Source organism: Lethenteron reissneri, chromosome 51 (assembly GCF_015708825.2).
Source record: "Lethenteron reissneri isolate LAM-NWPU_2019-01 chromosome 51, ASM1570882v1, whole genome shotgun sequence".
Classification (NCBI taxonomy): Eukaryota; Metazoa; Chordata; class Hyperoartia; order Petromyzontiformes; family Petromyzontidae; genus Lethenteron; species Lethenteron reissneri.
Genome location: NC_083829.1, coordinates 12757745 through 12775599, shown reverse-complemented (window position 1 = coordinate 12775599; position 17855 = coordinate 12757745). Strand labels below are relative to the sequence as shown.

At 49.6% G+C, this 17855-nt stretch overlaps 1 protein-coding gene across 1 annotated transcript; it reads right to left on the bottom strand.

Moving 5' to 3' along the window:
* Nucleotides 1-446: 446 nt before the first annotated feature.
* LOC133355590 (3-beta-hydroxysteroid-Delta(8),Delta(7)-isomerase-like) lies at nt 447-8128 on the bottom strand. The gene is made up of 4 exons (XM_061572938.1): nt 7759-8128; nt 3918-3954; nt 2677-2807; nt 447-2201 (listed from the first exon to the last, which is right to left on the bottom strand). The coding sequence occupies exons 1-4, from the start codon at nt 8054-8056 to the stop codon at nt 1960-1962; spliced, it is 708 nt and encodes a 235-aa protein (XP_061428922.1). The 5' UTR covers nt 8057-8128; the 3' UTR covers nt 447-1959.
* Nucleotides 8129-17855: the final 9727 nt, after the last annotated feature.

Sequence of the window (17855 nt, the reverse complement as noted above, 5' to 3'; positions counted from 1 at the left end):
ACAGACTTTTATGGGAAGTGCTGTTAGCGAGCACATATGAAGGGGAGGGGGTGGGTGGCCAGCACCACACCCGGCCGCCTTTGTCTCTTGAGCAGCGATATTTACACATCCCATCAGGTATTTATTGGAGGCTGAGTGGACCTAGGAGAGGCCCAGGACCGGTTCCAATAATCGTAGCTGGTGTCAGCCATGTGCGGAAATCCAACTCGGGTCGCGGGGTTCGTTGCGCAGTGCGCTAACCACAACGCTGCCGCTCCCCACACACACAGACAAACTTAGTTCACACACAGACGCACAGAAACCACTAATGTTCACAAACACACACCAGTTGGGCTTCGACCAACAATGTAGTCGCAACAGCGCGCCAATTGTCGCGCCGCAGTAATACAGACGCTCGTCCACATCCGCTCGCCAGTCTCTCACCAAAGTGTTGCACGCGACGAAAAAACGATCTCCACCAAGGGTTTTTTTAATCCCTTTTGAAATCAGTGCGTCGCACAGCAGTGCGACTTACAAATAAGACATTACAAACGTTATTCGATCACACAGATTCGATATAAAAATTTAGGAGCAGCATGATTTTAGTACATTTTACAACAACAAAAAACCCGAGTGTTAAAATTACTTCATACCCACTGGTCACCACAAAACTATTATAAATCCACCAGAAATACTTAAGTTTTAGTGTTAAATTAGTCAGCGTTTTAGTCTCGTCCAGTCGGACAACCCTCGGAATTTATGTCAGGTCAGTCTGTGCATTTCATTTCAGCATTTTTGTATTTTAATGACCACAGGAAATCCAGACTAAAACTTGACAAATTCCACAAACTGTTGTTGACCAGACTGAGACGAAAAAGACAAAACACACTGACTAAACTAACACTGCGATTCAAAACGAGCACAGCTACGGCTGCGCGGGGTAATCTGCGGCGATGCCAGTACCTGGACAAATCCCTCGCGAGAACAAGGGGAAGAAAGCTCGGATAACTCGACGATGTGGTCCCAGGATCTTAGTGGTATCCATTCAGTGGCTCTGGCCATGTCAACGCCACTGAATGGAGACCATGAGAGAGAAACCCGGCTTGAGTTTTAAAAACTACGACTGCAGTGACGAGGGCACAGAGCCAATGGCCCCGGCCATTATGGGCCACCGTCCACTTCATCGCAGCGTTTAGATGCAACAGCAGCACTCTTCATCCGAGGGCAGGCGGTGCTGTGGGCTACCTTCTTCACCTCGCCATCCACTACTTTTATCTTCCAACGCCTTTTTAAATCCTTTATATTAAGTTCACTTGCTTGCTTGCTTGCGCGCTTACGACCGTGCAAATCTTTCGTCGTTTTTTAACCCACTTCCCGTGATCCGATCGAGCTGACATTTTCCACACAGACTCGTTGTGCGTGACAATTAATTTTCCTGAAAGAAAAGTTTCCAAAATTTTACACTTTTTAGGGGGAAAAAAATGATATTTAATTACCAATTGCTTAATGGTGGCAGGCAATCATCTGACCCATAGGTGGCAGCCATCTCAAGCCAGAGGACGAGAGGACTCTGGCCGCCACGCATATAAAGGATTTATAGTGAAAAACTTTGTTTTTACGGGTTAATTTTATTCACCATCTCATTCACCTCCTCATGATCAACTATCTCCCTCCAACCCCTCTCATCTGCCACCTACACCAGCCTCTTCCTTCCCCCACCTCTTATACTATCTCTCCCACCTCTTTATATTCTGCCGGATCTGTTACCGATCATCTCTTGAATCTCTCCTACCATCTTTATCTCCATCTCATCTACCCCATTCACCTCCATTTTCTCATTCAATCTTCCTGCTCCATCACCTCTTACACCGCTCCCTCTTCCTCCACCAGCACTACCTTCACCATCACCTCCATCACCCCCCGCCCTCCTCCTCCTCTTTGCTGGATTCACCATTTGGCTGCCACCTCCTCCTCCCACTGTCACTTGCGCTTGAGTTTGCCGGTGGCGCCAGCCCCAGCCGAGGGACCGGCGAAATCGGCGCGGGTCTGCACGCTGCACAGCTGGCTCCAGGCGTCCACGATGAGCACGAGCGGTAGCACGATCCACAGCGCGTTCATGAAGACGAAGTAGAACCAGAAGTAGAGCGGGTGGCCCGGCTCGCTATGCTGGAAGCCGCTGCGAAACTCCGTGCAGAAGTACAGCACGTCGCCGTACAGCTGCCCTGGGGGCCACAGGCGAGACGGTGACGTCGTCAACAACGCAGCAGTGACGCGGCGGCGGCAAAGGGCAGAGCGTGAAGATAACAGTGATAGAACAGGGCAGTAGGGGCGGGGGGACCTGTGTCCGGTAATTTCGTTTCATGCGACTTCATTACACATGGCCCATGACCGTTTTAGGCCTACCTCTTTGACACGGTCCATTATGATGTGCGTCTGTCACTGCGAGTACCATCTCTCCTTGACTCCCAACCTTCCTCCTCCTCCTTTCTCTCCTTCCCTACCTCATTTCCCCCCTCCTCTGCCTCCCTCGCTTCCCTCTCTCCCTTAAAGTCACCGACGTCCCTTCTCCCTCCCCTTCCACTCCCTCCCCATCCGTCGCTCCCTCCCTCCCCATCTCCTTCCTCAACTTCCTCCCCCTCCTCTCTCGACCCCCCCCCACCACCCCCACTTGAAGCGAGCCGGCCAAGGTGAGCTCACCGAGCGACACCACGAGCTGCAGCACAAATCTCTCGGGCCGGTTGTGCACGAACGCCATCACGGTGAAGGCGCTGAGCGGGCCCCACGCCAGCGCCGTGATGCTCTCCATGCACACGGTGAAGTTATCCGAGCTGCAAACAAGACAAACGCAGGTTCACCCGGCGGTTAGTGGGATGCGCCTATTAATCTTTCCCATTTTGATGACGTACATGTAAAATAATGTAATTGTACGTCTTTAGATCGGAAGGCGTACTGAGGCTCCCCACAAGGCCATGCGGCGAGGGGCGCGTGGCGCAGTTTGCCGCCAGCTATCGTAGCGTGCGGTCGTGTCACTACGGTTCTCTACGGTGAGTACAATATCTTTAAAAACAATGGCGCTATGCCCCTCTAAGTAAAATTAGTGCTGAGTCGCTCGCACGTTCCGAGATTCAGGGGCGAATAGGACCCACCCTGCAACTTGCAGACGTGAGTTTCACAAGAGTGGCTGGGTGGCGCTGAAGTCGGAACGTTGAGCCGACGCTGCTGATATCCTGGGTGCGAATCAGAGTTCCAGCCGCCTGTGATTAAACCTCGTCTCAACGTGTAGGGAATGGTCTCAGCCCACTCACCAATAAAAAAAAACCCATCCCATTATATTTCTAGCTCTGAGAAAAATATCGGCTTGACTTTTGTCGTGCAACGGACATTCCTCTCTGATGTGGAGCGTGTGGGTAATTACTGCACCCTGCTACTGCGTCCACCAGAGGTCACTTGAAGACCTCTGAGGCAGAGCTCTATGAAATCCACTTTTGCGGGCCATTCCGTAGCATAAAGGGTTGCACTGCTGTGCCTGAATTTCGCCAAATTATTGCGCAGAGACAATTTATAGCAGCCAAATACTCAAATCAATGGACGTTTCTAGATGTGGAGGGAAAAACCGGAGGACCCGGAGAAAAATCCACACGACCACAGGGAGAACACACAAACTCCAAATATACAGCAGGCTTCATGGTCGGGATTGAACCCACGACCTCCTATATACCAGGCGAGTGTAGTTAACATCTTGACACTGTAGCGCCCATCACACGCGGCTGAAACCCGGATTGAGGCCCAGGGGTCTTCGTGCTACCGGCTAATCGCTCTGGCCACCCCGAAGCTACCTGGCCACCTCCCCTGGCAAACCGAATTTTGGTTCAAACTTTTCTCAAGCTGGTGGTGGTGTTCCAGAGGAGTGGACGATGAATCCGTCCTGTTGTACTCACGTTATGTATCTGCTGTCTCCCTTTGAATATTCCTTCCCTGGGAAAATAACAACAGCGCAGAGACACACAGTGAGACGCAGATACACACTGCAGAGACCCAGAGACACGTCAAAAAAGATACACAATAAGACCGAAACACACAGGCATGTACAGACACACAGAGACACATGGACACACAGTAAGACAGAGACACACCCAGGCTTGCACAGACACACAATGCGAAACAGTGAAATATACAGACATGCACATACGCACACAGACACACACACAGGCAAAGTCAGACACTGACACTAGTGAAACACACAAACCCTTCATGTTGCAGAACCGTATATTTCAGAGCTACCTGAGACCCCTTAAAGTCATCTCAAGTCCACAGACTTGAGTTATGTTCATCACATGGCAGTGTTAGAATTTAGCCAAATCAAATGCAAGGCCAAAGTTACTGTCATGTACTTTTAACGTGCAATTATTGGTGACCGGGCCAATACCATCACCCCTCTACACTAGAGAAGCAGTTTGTTTTAATCGCAGGTGGTTGAAACTTGGACTTAAACCCAGGCTCTCAGCGGTGCCATTTCAATGCTCTGAACTCCCAGCAACCCGAAGGCCGTCTCTCAGCACAAACAGAGGGTTAATCAGACACCCTGAGCTTTGCATTGTGGACTAGGTCAGTCACAGGGCAAAGATAAAACATTGAAGGTTGGGTCACTTTTGAGATAACTCATTTTGAGATAAGACTCGTTTTATCTTCCCTGGCTGAAATGTTGAAAGAATCATGTAAAAAAATAAACCTAGCATCGTATCTTATTAGTGTAATGACGGTTGGCGGATCACACACAGATGTTTCTAGATTTGAAGCTTTCGTGACTGCAAGGATTCATATTCTTAGGTTTTTTCGGTAAAGTCACGTAGGTAAAACATCAAAATTAATAAGATGTTGCGATACTTCTTTCCCGTGTGCGTTGGAGAGCCACCATACCCTGGCTCGCAAGCAGAAGGCGGTACCGCAAAGTTCAGATGAATATATATCATCCGTCCCTTCTGTATGGGATAGAGCGTTGCCCCATCGCACTCATATATTTTCTCCAGGTGCTCCAGTTTCCTCCCACATATGCAAATACTCGTTAATCGGCTGAAAACATGTGAATGTATAGAGGATGGCAGAGCTCGGGCAATTGTTGACAATGGCCCGCAGCCTGGCTGCTCCCCTCCAGCTTGTCCGAGGGACCTCAGCGATTGTGTGGCGCAATTTTCACGCACAACGACGCTCCTGGACATCTGTGAAAAAGAGCTTTCTAGCTCATCGGATTCCTCCAGTGTAAATATTGTGATAAAAAACTGAATAACCATGGGTAATCTTCTTGGTTCTTTCGGTAAAGTCACGTAGATTGGAAATAATAAAATAATAATAAATTTTACATAATAAAATAATTCCGACGATTCGGCCACAACGCAAGACAGACCTGTTCTTCACCTGAGGACGGTTGCTTGCGTTGTGGCCGAAACGTCGCGAGAATTATTTTATTGTTTTTTTATTATTTTATTATTTCCAATCTACGTGACTTTACCGAAAGAACCAAGAAGATAAATCCCTGCAGTCACGAAAGCTTTAAATCGAAATTTAACCTTGGGTAAAATACGATTCTCTTCCTGCAACTGCCAGAGATGACAGTCGTGTCTATGCTGTTGCCTTCACGCTGATGTCCTGACTGGATTGGTCTTTGCCAACCTGTAGCTGGGCATGGCTCACCACCGAGCTATTATTAATGGGTTTATATACCACGTAAAACCCCCTTTGGTCGGTCCACAATCCACGTGGCCAGTCAGCTTCAAAGGCAATGCGTATTTTATATTATCGGAGCATGTTCGTTCGCCCGTTCACCACAAGCACGCAAGACGCGATTCCTTGCAAATGCTTTCTATTTGGTGTTTGAACACCTTAACAACATATCCACTCTTGGTACCTCATTTGCCAGTAAAAAATATGATAATTGTTTTTTTACCCTTTTATCTGGCAACAAAACTGACACCTTAATTAACATGACTCCTCGTAAAAAAAGGTGTCAGTTTTGTTGCCAGATAAAAGGGTAAAAAACCAATTATCATATTTTTACTGGCAAATGAGGTACCAATGGTGTAAATGCTTACCCCGAGCTCTCATACTCTGATGGTGCATTGTCTTTTGAGTTGTGCACCTTTTGGCGTCATCTGGTCCGACACCATGTGAGACTAGGCTCTAAGGAAAGCTGTCTCGGGTGTGGACCAATCAACTTCAAGGACAGTGCATACATTATCAGAGTTGAGTTTTTTGTTTGCATTATGACTGCAGGTATTGTGGTCTATGCAAACATGACTCCTCGTAAAAAAGGTGTCAGTTTTGTTGCCATATAAAAGGGTAAAAAACCAATTATCACATCCACTCCAGCCGGACTGTGATAACCTGGCGCTGTCACTCACGACGACCACTGTCCACCAAGATCTGACGAGAGTGACTTTTGTCAACGAGGCAAGAAGGTTCCAAAGATTGCAGAGTCCTACAGGAGGGAGATGACAACATATGCGGCTGGGGGTGGGGGGCGGAGATGGAGTTCCAGCAGCCAGTGAGTGAATCTATTATCTCATTCCCAACGACTGGGAATTCCACATTCCCTGGCCGAGACGCCTCGAGTCCATCCACGCGACCATGTCGACCAATGTTTTTACCTCGGCGATGAATTGAGATTCCACAATCACGTGGCAGCCCCCCGCCGAGACTAAGTGCGGCGGACAACTAGGTAACAACACCGGCACAAAGAGCTTTATAGCTCAGTGGATTCCTTCGGTACGATTTTTTTTAAATGTTGTGATTCTGACACGGCCACTCACAGAGCTGCGAGAGGAGCGCCCTTGTCACATCACAGCTGACCGCACCACCGTTTACCTCACGAGTGACTCAGATTCCACATTCGCATGACAGCCCCCACTACCTTACCGAGACTAAGTGCAACAACAACAACAAAACAACAACAAACACGAGGCTTCCTAAGCATCTCCCCCGGAGGTGGCCTCACAGAGCTGCGAGAGTAACGTCCTTGTCACATCACAGCTGACTGCACCACCGTTTACCTCACGAGTGACTCAGATTCCACATTCGCATGACAGCCCCCCACTACCTTACCGAGACTAAGTGCAACAACAACAACAAAACAACAACAAAACAACAACAAACACGAGGCTTCCTAAGCATCTCCCCCGGGGGTGGCCTCACAGAGCTGCGAGAGGAGCGTCCTTGTCACATCACAGCTGACTGCACCACCGTTTACCTCACGAGTGACTCAGATTCCACATTCGCATGACAGCCCCCCACTACCTTACCGAGACTAAGTGCAACAACAACAACAACGACAACAACAAAACAACAACAACAAACACGAGGCTTCGTAAGCATCTCCCCGGGGGTGGCCTCACAGAGCTGCGAGAGGAGCGTCCTTGTCACATCACAGCTGACTGCACCACCGTTTACCTCACGAATGACTCAGATTCCACATTCGCATGACAGCCCCCCACTACCTCCCGAGACTAAGTGCAACAACAACAAAACGACAACAACAAAACAACAACAACAAACACGAGGCTTCGTAAGCATCTCCCCGGGGGTGGCCTCACAGAGCTGCGAGAGGAGCGTCCTTGTCACATCACAGCTGACTGCACCACCGTTTACCTCACGAGTGACTCAGATTCCACATTCGCATGACAGCCTCCCCTCCTTACCAAGACTAAGTGCAACAACAACAACAACGACAACAACAAAACAACAACAAACACGAGGCTTCCTAAGCATCGTCCCCGGGGGTGGCCTCACAGAGCTGCGAGAGGAACGCCTGGTCCCCCGCGATGTCCCGGTGGAAGAGCGAGAACCAGCCCTCGATCACGCCGTGGATGAAGGCGCACACGGCGAACCAGCAGCAGACGAGGCGTCGCATCGACGAGAGCCGATGGCGCGAAGACCCCGCGTACAGCCATGTCGCCGCCACCAGGACACCTGAGGTGACGAACAGAAACGCCAGCACCGTGCTGGTGGCGGTGTCGTTCGCCACGTAGCCCGGGATGACGAGGTCGCGGGGCCAGTACGGGTGACGGGGGGCTGAGGGAACGGCCATGGTCGAGTTGGTTGTTGTTGTTCGTTCGTTCGTCGTCGTCGTCGTCCCGCGCTGCTGTGGCGGTTGGCGGCGTTTCCCGCCCTTTTTAAACCGCCGCGGAGATTGGAAGTTGAAGCCGGCGGTCGGCCATCTTGGCACGGGACGGCACCGTGCTAACGAGTGTTGGCGCGAGTATTTTATATGTGAATAAATATGACTCCCGTTATATTACGGGAGTGTTTTCGAGGAATGGCGTTGTTGCTCTTTTTTTAATTGATTTTATTCGTGCGCAACCGCCAACGTTAGTGTAATAACGTAATTTTTTTCACCCAATTTTACAAGCACAGTAACGTTATGTCATTCCGTACAAATCTTCAACGTAATATTTTTAACACATCTTCATCACCCACTTGGCTTTCTGGGACTGCTTAATTGCGAGCAGCGTTGTGCAACGCGTTCAAAAACTCCGAATGGGTTTTTGAACACTCGGACTCATCAACCATGGTCAGATTGTAACTCTCCCTACCCAGCATGGCTACCACGACGCCACGTTTTGTGACGTCATTCTCCCAAGGGAGGGTGTGTCAGGGAGAAGGTGCGTGCACGCGATTGGCTGATTCCCCACAGGCCCCGCCCCCTGGTCACGCTAAGGTGGGGAGGGGGGACGGTACGTGCACGCGATTGGCTGATGCCCCACAGGCCCCGCCCTCTGGTCACGCTAAGGTGGGGAGGGGGGACGGTACGTGCACGCGATTGGCTAATTTCCCACAGGCCCCTCCCCCTGGTCACGCTAAGGTGGGGAGGGGGGACGGTACGTGTACGCGATTGGCTGGTGCCCCGAACCCCCCCCCCCTACCACGCTCAGGTGGGGAGGGGAGGAGGTGCGCGTACGCGATTGGCTGGTGCCCCGCAGGCGTCGCGCGAGCGCGCCTCGACCAATCGCGAGCACCGCTCGCAATGACGCGTCACCGACGGGAATGCGGCGGTGAGGTCACAACGTTCGATTTGGAAGCTCGCCCTCTGATTGGACAATCGCGGTGGAACCACGAGCGCTTAGATTCTTGGGGGTTTCACGGCTCCATGTGATACTGGGAGGAACCTCCTGGTCACACCAGCCCACAGGGGATTATTGTGTCCGTCGTGCAGGGAGGGGCTGGGTGGGGAGGGAGGGGCTGGGTGGGGAGGGGAGGATGGGGAGGGGAGGGTGGGGAGGGGCTGGGTGGGGAGGGTGGGGCTGGGTGGAGAGGGGAGGGTGGGGAGGGGCTGGGTGGGGAGGGGCTGGGGAGGGAGGGGCTGGGTGGGAAGGGAGGGGCTGGGTGGGGAGGGGAGGGTGGGGAGGGGCTGGGTGGGGAGAGGGTGGGGAGGGGCTGGGTGGAGAGGGTGGGGAGGGGCTGAGTGGGGAGGGTGGAGCTGGGTAGGGAGGGAGGGGCTGGTCACCCCGTGGTGCCCTTTTAAAACTCAACGTTTAACCTACTCACGCCGGCTTGTGCCCGCCCTCACAGTCGGACATATTTGCGGAATACACCACGCCGCCGTTGACCCTGCAGGCCATTGACCGAGCAACCCAACATTCCTACCAGCTCCCTCCGCAGGACAATGTGTTTCCAAAGGGCGAATATTAATTCAACAGCGGAGTTAGTCACCTACTAGTCACCCTATTATTATATTTTTGATTACATACTGCATACACTATCATGTAATTGCAATAATGATTACACTATGTAACACGATTTTTGTTCCTGGGTAGTAAGTGTTATTTCTAATTGCGTATGCCTCAAAAGTATAGAAAATGGCTGTTATTACCCACAAACTTTGCTTTTGTGACCAGGACGTTATGTGAAGGAATAACACAAATGAACACCACTTTTTAAATCCTTTATATTAAGTTCACTCGCGCGCTTGCTTGCTTGCTTGCTTACGACCGTGCAAATCTTTCGGTCGTTTTTAAACCCACTTCCCGTGATCCAATCGAGCTGACATTTTTCACACAGACTCGTTGTGCGTGACAATTTATTTTCGTGAAAAAAAAATTCCAAAATTTTAGACTTTTTAGGAAAAAATAAATTATATTTAATTACCAATTGCTTAATGGTGGCAGGCATTCATCTGACCCATAGGTGGCAGCCATCTCAAGCCAGAGGACGAGAGGACTCTAGCCGCCACGCATATAAAGGATTTATAGTGAAAAACTTTGTTTTTACGGGTTAATTTTTTTTTTATCTTACCAAGTGAAGCCAACTGAACTTTTTAGCTTATTTTTCAGAAGCGACCTGGCCACGAATAATTATCGCTCAACGAAGTGGCTCACCGCGCGCAAATATTTATCTCAGTAAAAACACATTGTCCTGCGGTGGGAGCTGGTAGGAACGTTGGGTTGCTCGGTCAATGGCCAGGGTCAACGGCGGCGTGATGTATTCCGCAAATATGCCCGACTGTGAGGCAGAGGTCGCAAACGGGTTTTGATTCCTTACCCGTACCCGGCCGCACCAGGGTTGCAAATGGGTACCCGTACCCGGCCACGGGTACCCGTTCCCTACCCGTACCCTACCCGAAATGAGTGACAAACGGTGACTCACCAGTGACTCACGGCCTACCCGTACCCTACCCGAAATGAGTGACAAACGGTGACTCACCAGTGACTCACGGCCTACCCGTACCCGTACCCGGCCGCACCAGGGTCGCAAACGGCTACCCGTACCCGTACCTGGCCGGGTACGGGTAGCCGGGTATCGGGTAGGGTACGGGTATCGGGTACCCGGTTGCGACCTCTGCTGTGAGGGCGGACACAAGCCGGCGTGAGTAGGTTAAACGTTGAGTTTTATAACGGCACCACCGGGTGACCAGCCCCTCCCCACCCAGCCCCACCCCTCCCACCCCCCACCCAGCCCCACCCTCCCCACCCAGCCCCTCCCCACCCTCTCCACCCAACCCCTCCCCACCCTCCCCACCCAGCCCCTGCCCACCCTCCTCTCCCCACCCAGCCCCTCCCTCCCCACCCAGCCCCTCCCTGCACGACGGACGGACGGACACAATAATCCCCTGTGGGCTGGTGGAACCAAGAGGTTCCTACCAGTATAATGTAAACAATGTCAACGCTTGTTGATTTAAAAAAGTGGAGGGAAAAACCGGACGACGCGGAGAAAAATGCACGCAACCACGGGGAGAGAGAAATGCAACAGCAGGCATAGTCGGGGTCGGGATCAAACCCACGGTATCCTGCATACCAGGCGAGGGAGTTAAGGTCTCCTAACCACAACAACAGCAGCAGCCGTTCGTTGTTTCGTGACGACGTGTTCGTTCGCTGGCGGCGGTAGTGGAGGAGGTGTTAGTCGTAGTTGTAGTGATAGCGTTGGTGGTGGTGGTGGAGCAACAGCACCGCTACACCAATAGTGTTTCTGTAGAGCGACCCACATGCGTTGAGCAGTTGGGTAGTCCGACAATTCGGTGGTAGTTTTCAGCCAGCATCATCGGCGCTTACAGATGCGCGTCTGCGGCCGTCTGGAACGCTCTTTCGATATTAGTAAATCCCTGGGAGCGATGCACTTTCAAATCATCTCGATTGAAAACGAATTTCTTTAAAAACAGTTTTTTTGTGTGTGTGTTTAGTTTTAGACTTGAAGCTTTCGTGACTGCAAGGAATCATATTCTTAGGTGTTTTCGGTAAAGTCACGTAGGTAAAACATCAAAATTAATAAAAATAATAAAATAAAAATAAAGATCACGACGTTTCGGAGGCAACACAAGTCTCCGTCATCAGGTGGGACAGTCACAGCCAGATCAGCTGCATCAAATGAGGCAATGATTTTGATGAGCCCCCCCCCTCTCCTCCCCCCCTCAACTCGCTTTTAAGGGATTACATCTTGAATCATTGCCTCACTTGATGCAGCTGTGACTGTCCCACCTGATGACGGAGACTTGTGTTGCCTCCGAAACGTCGTGATCTTTATTTTTATTTTATTATTTTTTATTAATTTTGATGTTTTACCTACGTGACTTTACCGAAAACACCTAAGAATGTGTTTAGTTTGTTGTAATTCCTCCCTAAACTTATATTGCCACGGTTGGTTACGTAGGGTGCGAAATAAGTTCAACATCCACGCGAGGTGATGTCATCAGCGTAACTCACAAGGGTTAGAGCTGGGAGTGGCACGAAGTGATACCAAGAGCTCAACGTATTTGTATAAATAGTTTGTTCTACTTAAACTAAATGTTAGATATTGCAACACAGTACAAAGGAACATGTGCTGTACTTACGCGATGACAGATTTAATTGCACTACATGCTTATGTTACATCATAATACATTAATACGCGCTACACATATGTACGTGTAAGTGCACTTCATTATAGCTATACTCGATGGGGAGTAATGCGACAACAATGATCGATTACTTTCGAGCGACGTGAATGCACTTTTCAGTGACGTACTTAAAGTGGCATTTCCAAACCGGATACACTCTGGGGCTGTGAGCTCGGTTGAAACTAATTTTGTTTTTAAATCGCTCGCGTGATTCAACGGATTCTCTCATCAGCCCTGGCCACTGAGAAATTATTTTTTTTCGCGTAGAACCAATACCGGATGAAGCTTGTGCGGGATCTGTAGAATATGTTATAAAGGGGCCATGAACTTAAAGAAAAACGTTAATATTAAAACACACATTTTTAACTTGCACAGTAAAGTAAGCGATCGCTTGCGTTGTGATCGAAACGTCGTAGTTTTTTGTTATTTTCTTTGCACCATCGACGTGACTTTACCGAAAGACCCAAAGAATATGAAATTCCTGCAGTCACGAAAGCTTTAAGTCAAGTCAAGTAAGTGTATTTTTTTTCATTTGCTATACAGCCAAATAATACGACAAATCACTAACCTTAAACACCCAGTCGTTCATAAAAGTTGAAGGCGGTATAGTACTATAGTAATAAACTGCAGAATCACTGAACCGGAATTAATAGCTTGAAAGCATTTAGCGCGGGGCCCTTGAAAGTGCGGAGTCCGTAGCATATGAAGCTACTTTTGTTACCATGATAATCAGGCACTGCATAGGACACCAACGTTATCAAAATCCATGAAATATCCTTGTTGTTGGCAAGCATGTTCCGCAATAGTCAACACTCGTGTGGGTGTGCGTGCTCTCTTATTCACGCGCTAATACTAGTAGGAACCTCCTGGTACTGGTAGGAGCTTCCTGGTCACACCAGCCCACAGGGGATTATTGTGTCCGTCCGTCGTGCAGGGAGGGGCTGGGTGGAGAGGGAGGGGCTGGGTGGGGAGGGGAGGGTGGGGAGGGGCTGGGTGGGGAAGGGCTGGGTGGAGAGGGTGGGGAGGGGCTGGGTGGGGAGGGTGGGGCTGGGTGGGGAGGGGAGGGTGGGGAGGGGCTGGGTGGGGAGGGTGGGGAGGGGCTGGGAGGGTGGGGCTGGGTGGGGGGTGGGAGGGGTGGGGCTGGGTGGGGTGGGGCTGGTCACCCCGTGGTGCCCTTATAAAACTCAACGTTTAACCTACTCACGCCGGCTTGTGCCCGCCCTCACAGTCAGGCATATTTGCGGAACACACCACGCCGCCGTTGACCCTGGCCATTTGACCGAGCAACCCAACGTTCCTACCAGCTCCCTCCGCAGGACAATGTGTTCTTTAGCCCCGGTGTGACCAGAGACACGTCGCATCTGCTGTGTGCGCGAGTAATCTGTTAAGCCGATTCCGTGGTTAGTTTCGGTAAAAGCTCGCCCCTTTGCTAGCAGTCAACCGTCGTTTCAATAAATTATTCTTTTTTTGTTGTTGTTACCCGATTTTATTTCGAGCACTCAATGCTCTCTTTTTTATTTTATTTTACTTTTATTAATTTTTTACCTACGTGACTTTACCGAAAAAAACCTAAGAATATTAATCCTTGCAGTCACGAAAGCTTCAAACCTAGAATTAATGCTCTGTTGGTTTGGGAATGCTCCTATCCGATCAATCGCACCGCTCGCTTCACTCCATTTTGAACTTGTCGCTTTTTTGTTGTTGCAGCCCCGGTGATGCACGAGCGAGCCTCGTCGGACGCGCAGAGGTCCTCTATGTTTGCACTTCTTTTGCACCGTACGTAGCCAACGGCGCCAACCGGAGGGGTCATGGGTCATCGAAAGGCAACGACGCAGCGTCGGCCTGCCGACGATGCGTCGACGATGCGGCTTGCGGCTTGTGTGGCGGTGTCTTCTGGGAGGCACGTCGCAGCCAGGAGGAGGGGTTGTGTGGGTGTCGCATGAAGGCGGTGTGGTTCGTTCCATGGGACGCGTGGGAGACATGGCAGCGGTGTTATTCGCACATGTTGTTTTGCAGAGGAGGGCCACTTCTCCGATAATTACGCATCGTCAGTGGGAGGACCGCCACACATTTGAAACCACTGGCGCTCGACAGCACGACGACGATGATGGTCGGGGGTGTTGGCGCATGTTGGGTATTGTCGGGGGGTGGGGGGGGGGGCGTACGTCAGGGGCCACACTAAAGGCCACCAGCGGCCGCCAGTGGCCCACGAGTCTTGCAAAGAGGAACGATGGATGCTGCTAATCCTGCATAATGCACGGACACAAGTAGTACTCATCACATACCTGCATTTCCCATGGGTATGCTGGATTCCTCTTGATATGCAAATTATTTTGTCAAGGCGCCCCCTTCCCCCCCCCCCCCTTCCAACCCAGCTTATATATGCTCCAAGCACGTGTGCTGTTTCATTCAGACGCTGTCGCCTCGACAGACCTGGTTTCACCTGAGGACGGCTGCTTGCGTTGTGGCCGAAACGTCGTGAGAATTATTTTATTATGTTTTATTTTTATTATTTTATTACTTCCCTTCTACGTGACTTTACCGAAAGAACCAAGAAGAAGAAGATATAAAAGCCCCCTTGGCTCGTTGGCTCGGTCACGTGCTTTCGTGTCACTTTAAACACAACATGTAACACCATCACCACGGAGAGATGGACATCATTCATTTGAACATTATTTACGTTGAACTTCTTTCGCCCCGTACGTAGCCAACCGCGCTAATCAGAGGTACTAGATTATTATGAATACCCATAGTGATAAAATATTTTTTAGCGGCTGCGCATGCAGCATATTTTCAGGAAATGATGGATTCGTTTTTCGCAATAAAATTCGAGCACTTTTTTGTCGTCATCAGGGCGGTTTACTCGACCCCGTAGGTCATCGTCTTTGATGGGTGTATCCACAAATGAGGGAACCCAAACACTTCAGTCGAAACATTTACATTAGAACATCACAGAAACGTGTCCCAGGCTTATGAACGTGACCAAAAAAGGCAGAGCCGGCGTTTTAAAAAAAGGTATTTGTAAAAGGTTCTGGTATACACGTAAAATAATAACTTTTTACAGTCGTTCTGAATATCCTTTTCGTGCATCCACCACACATATGTGTCCATTTGTACGGGGATCGAGGGTTGCTCCCCCTCGGGCACAGAGTGGGGTTTTCTCCTCGCGCTCCGGTGTCTCTCACGTGCATCATAATAATGATAATAACGATAGACACAATTAAACATTAATTGGTTGAAAACATCTTCACTTAAAACTGCCAACGTAGCAGCGGCAGGACCCTCCTGAAAAAGAGTGAGGAACAGCCTGCCTGAGGTTAGATTTAAAGCTTCTTTCGTGACTGCAGGGATTCATTTTCTTGGTTCTTTCGGTAAAGTCACGTAGAAGGGAAATTATAAAATAATAATAAAACATAATTAAATAATTATCACGATGAACAGGTCTGTCGGAAAGACAGCGTCTGAATGACGCTGTCTTTCCGACAGCCCTGTTCTTCACCTGAGAACGGCTGCTTGCGTTGTGGCCGAAACGTCGTGATACTTATTTTATTATGTTTTATTTTTATTATTTTATTATTTCCCTTCTACGTGACTTTACCGAAAGAACCAAGAAGATGAAAGCCTGCCTGAGGTTCTAAGGGCATTAGAATCAGTGGATGTTTTTAAACGAATTCTTAAAAACGTAACTTTCTAGATTGCCTTTTAATAAAGGATGCTTTTATCACGTGTTTATTATGCCTTTTTTATGATACTTTTACTCAATTATAATGCGATGTAATTTGTTTTAATGCATCATTCTTATTGTTGTTTTCATTGCGTCAGTCCCTTCATTTAGTCCCGTAAAGCACCTTTGTATTGCATGATTTGCACGCATTGTGCTCTATGACTAAAGTTTTAATTTGATTTGATGGTAGTCAGCGTCGCGCTCTCCTGGATATATACGTAAATTGATGATTAAAATACGACTTGAGGGTACCGTACTCTCAGATGCGCTTTTGTGACCGTCTGGAACGCTCTTCCTTGCGATATTCGGCAGCCACTGGAGCTAAGCACTTTCATTTCCTTACAGCTCTTTTTCTTGTGTGTGTGTTTAGTTTGTCGTCTTTTCTCCTTACCTCCAATGAGCACTCACGGTGCGAAAGACGTCAACATACAGATGTTGTAGCCCCGAGGGGGGCACGGCGGTATAGAGACAATGCCGTGTTAGGGGTGGGGGGGGGGTCGCTGAGAAGGGGGTCGCATCAGGACGGTGACCGCGAGGTGAACCCGGGAGGGCACGTGACCGGACGAGAGGTGGGAGGGGGGGGCCCCAGTCGGGGGTGAGAGGATCACGTGATGGGGATCCAGAGTCCCCACGAAGGTTCTGGAAGGGGGGCGGGGTCAGGGGCAGAGCCAGCCACGCCAGGGGAGTTATAAGTGGGGTCCCGAGAGGGATCGGAGCTCACAACTCTGGAGATGAATTTCGATTTAAAGCTTTCGTGACTGCAGGGATTCATCTTCTTGGTTCTTTCGGTAAAGTCACGTAGTAGGAAAATAATAAAATAATGAAAATAAAACATAATAAATAGTTATCACGACGTTTCGGCCACAACGCAAGCAGCCGTCCTCAGGTGGAGAACAGGTCTGTCGAGGGGACAGAGTCTGAAAGACACACCCCAGGCTTGGAGCGACTATTTAAGCTGGAATGGAGGGGCGAAGAGCGCCTTGACAAAATAATTTGCATATCAAGAGGAATTTAGCATATTTATGGGAAATGCAGATATGCGATTAGTACTACTTGTGAAATGCGTAGGAGGTTTGGCGCATTTCACAAGTAGTACTAATCGCATATCTGCATTTCCCATAAATATGCTAAATTCCTCTTGATATGCAAATTATTTTGTCAAGGCGCTCTTCCCCCTCTAACCCAGCTTAAATAGTCGCTCCAAGCCTGGGGTGTGTCATTCAGACGCTGTCTTCTCGACAAACCTGTTCTGCACCTGAGGACGCTCCTTGCGTTGTGGCCGAAACGTCGTGAGAATTATGTTATTATGTTTTATTATTTTATTATTTCCCTTCTACGTGACTTTACCGAAAGAACCAAGAAGATCTGGGGATGAAGTCGTGATCCTCGATCCCCGGTCTCCACGTGTGGGCCAGGCAGCCCGTCAGCTGCCCGGGTTCGCCTCTAGCATTGTCTCTCCGAGTGTCACTTTAGTTCGCCGTGGTGGTCACCCCCCGATTCTGTTATCCTGTTAGAGTTACCCGTTGTGTTAAATAAACGTGTTGCTTCCATGCACAAGTGTGCGCCTAAGTTAGCACACCACGAATGCATTATCAGGCATTGTAAACGCGTCATATACTACGGAGCGATTTTCAGATGGATTTATAATGCGTGACATACTCCGTCGCGATATTGTAGACTCTAGGGGATTTAAAATGCACTCTTTATATGGTGGGCAGAGCGCTGGTGCAGTGGTTAGCATACTGCGCCATAAGCCCCTGCGGACCCGGGTTCGATTCCCGGCCACGGCTAACATGA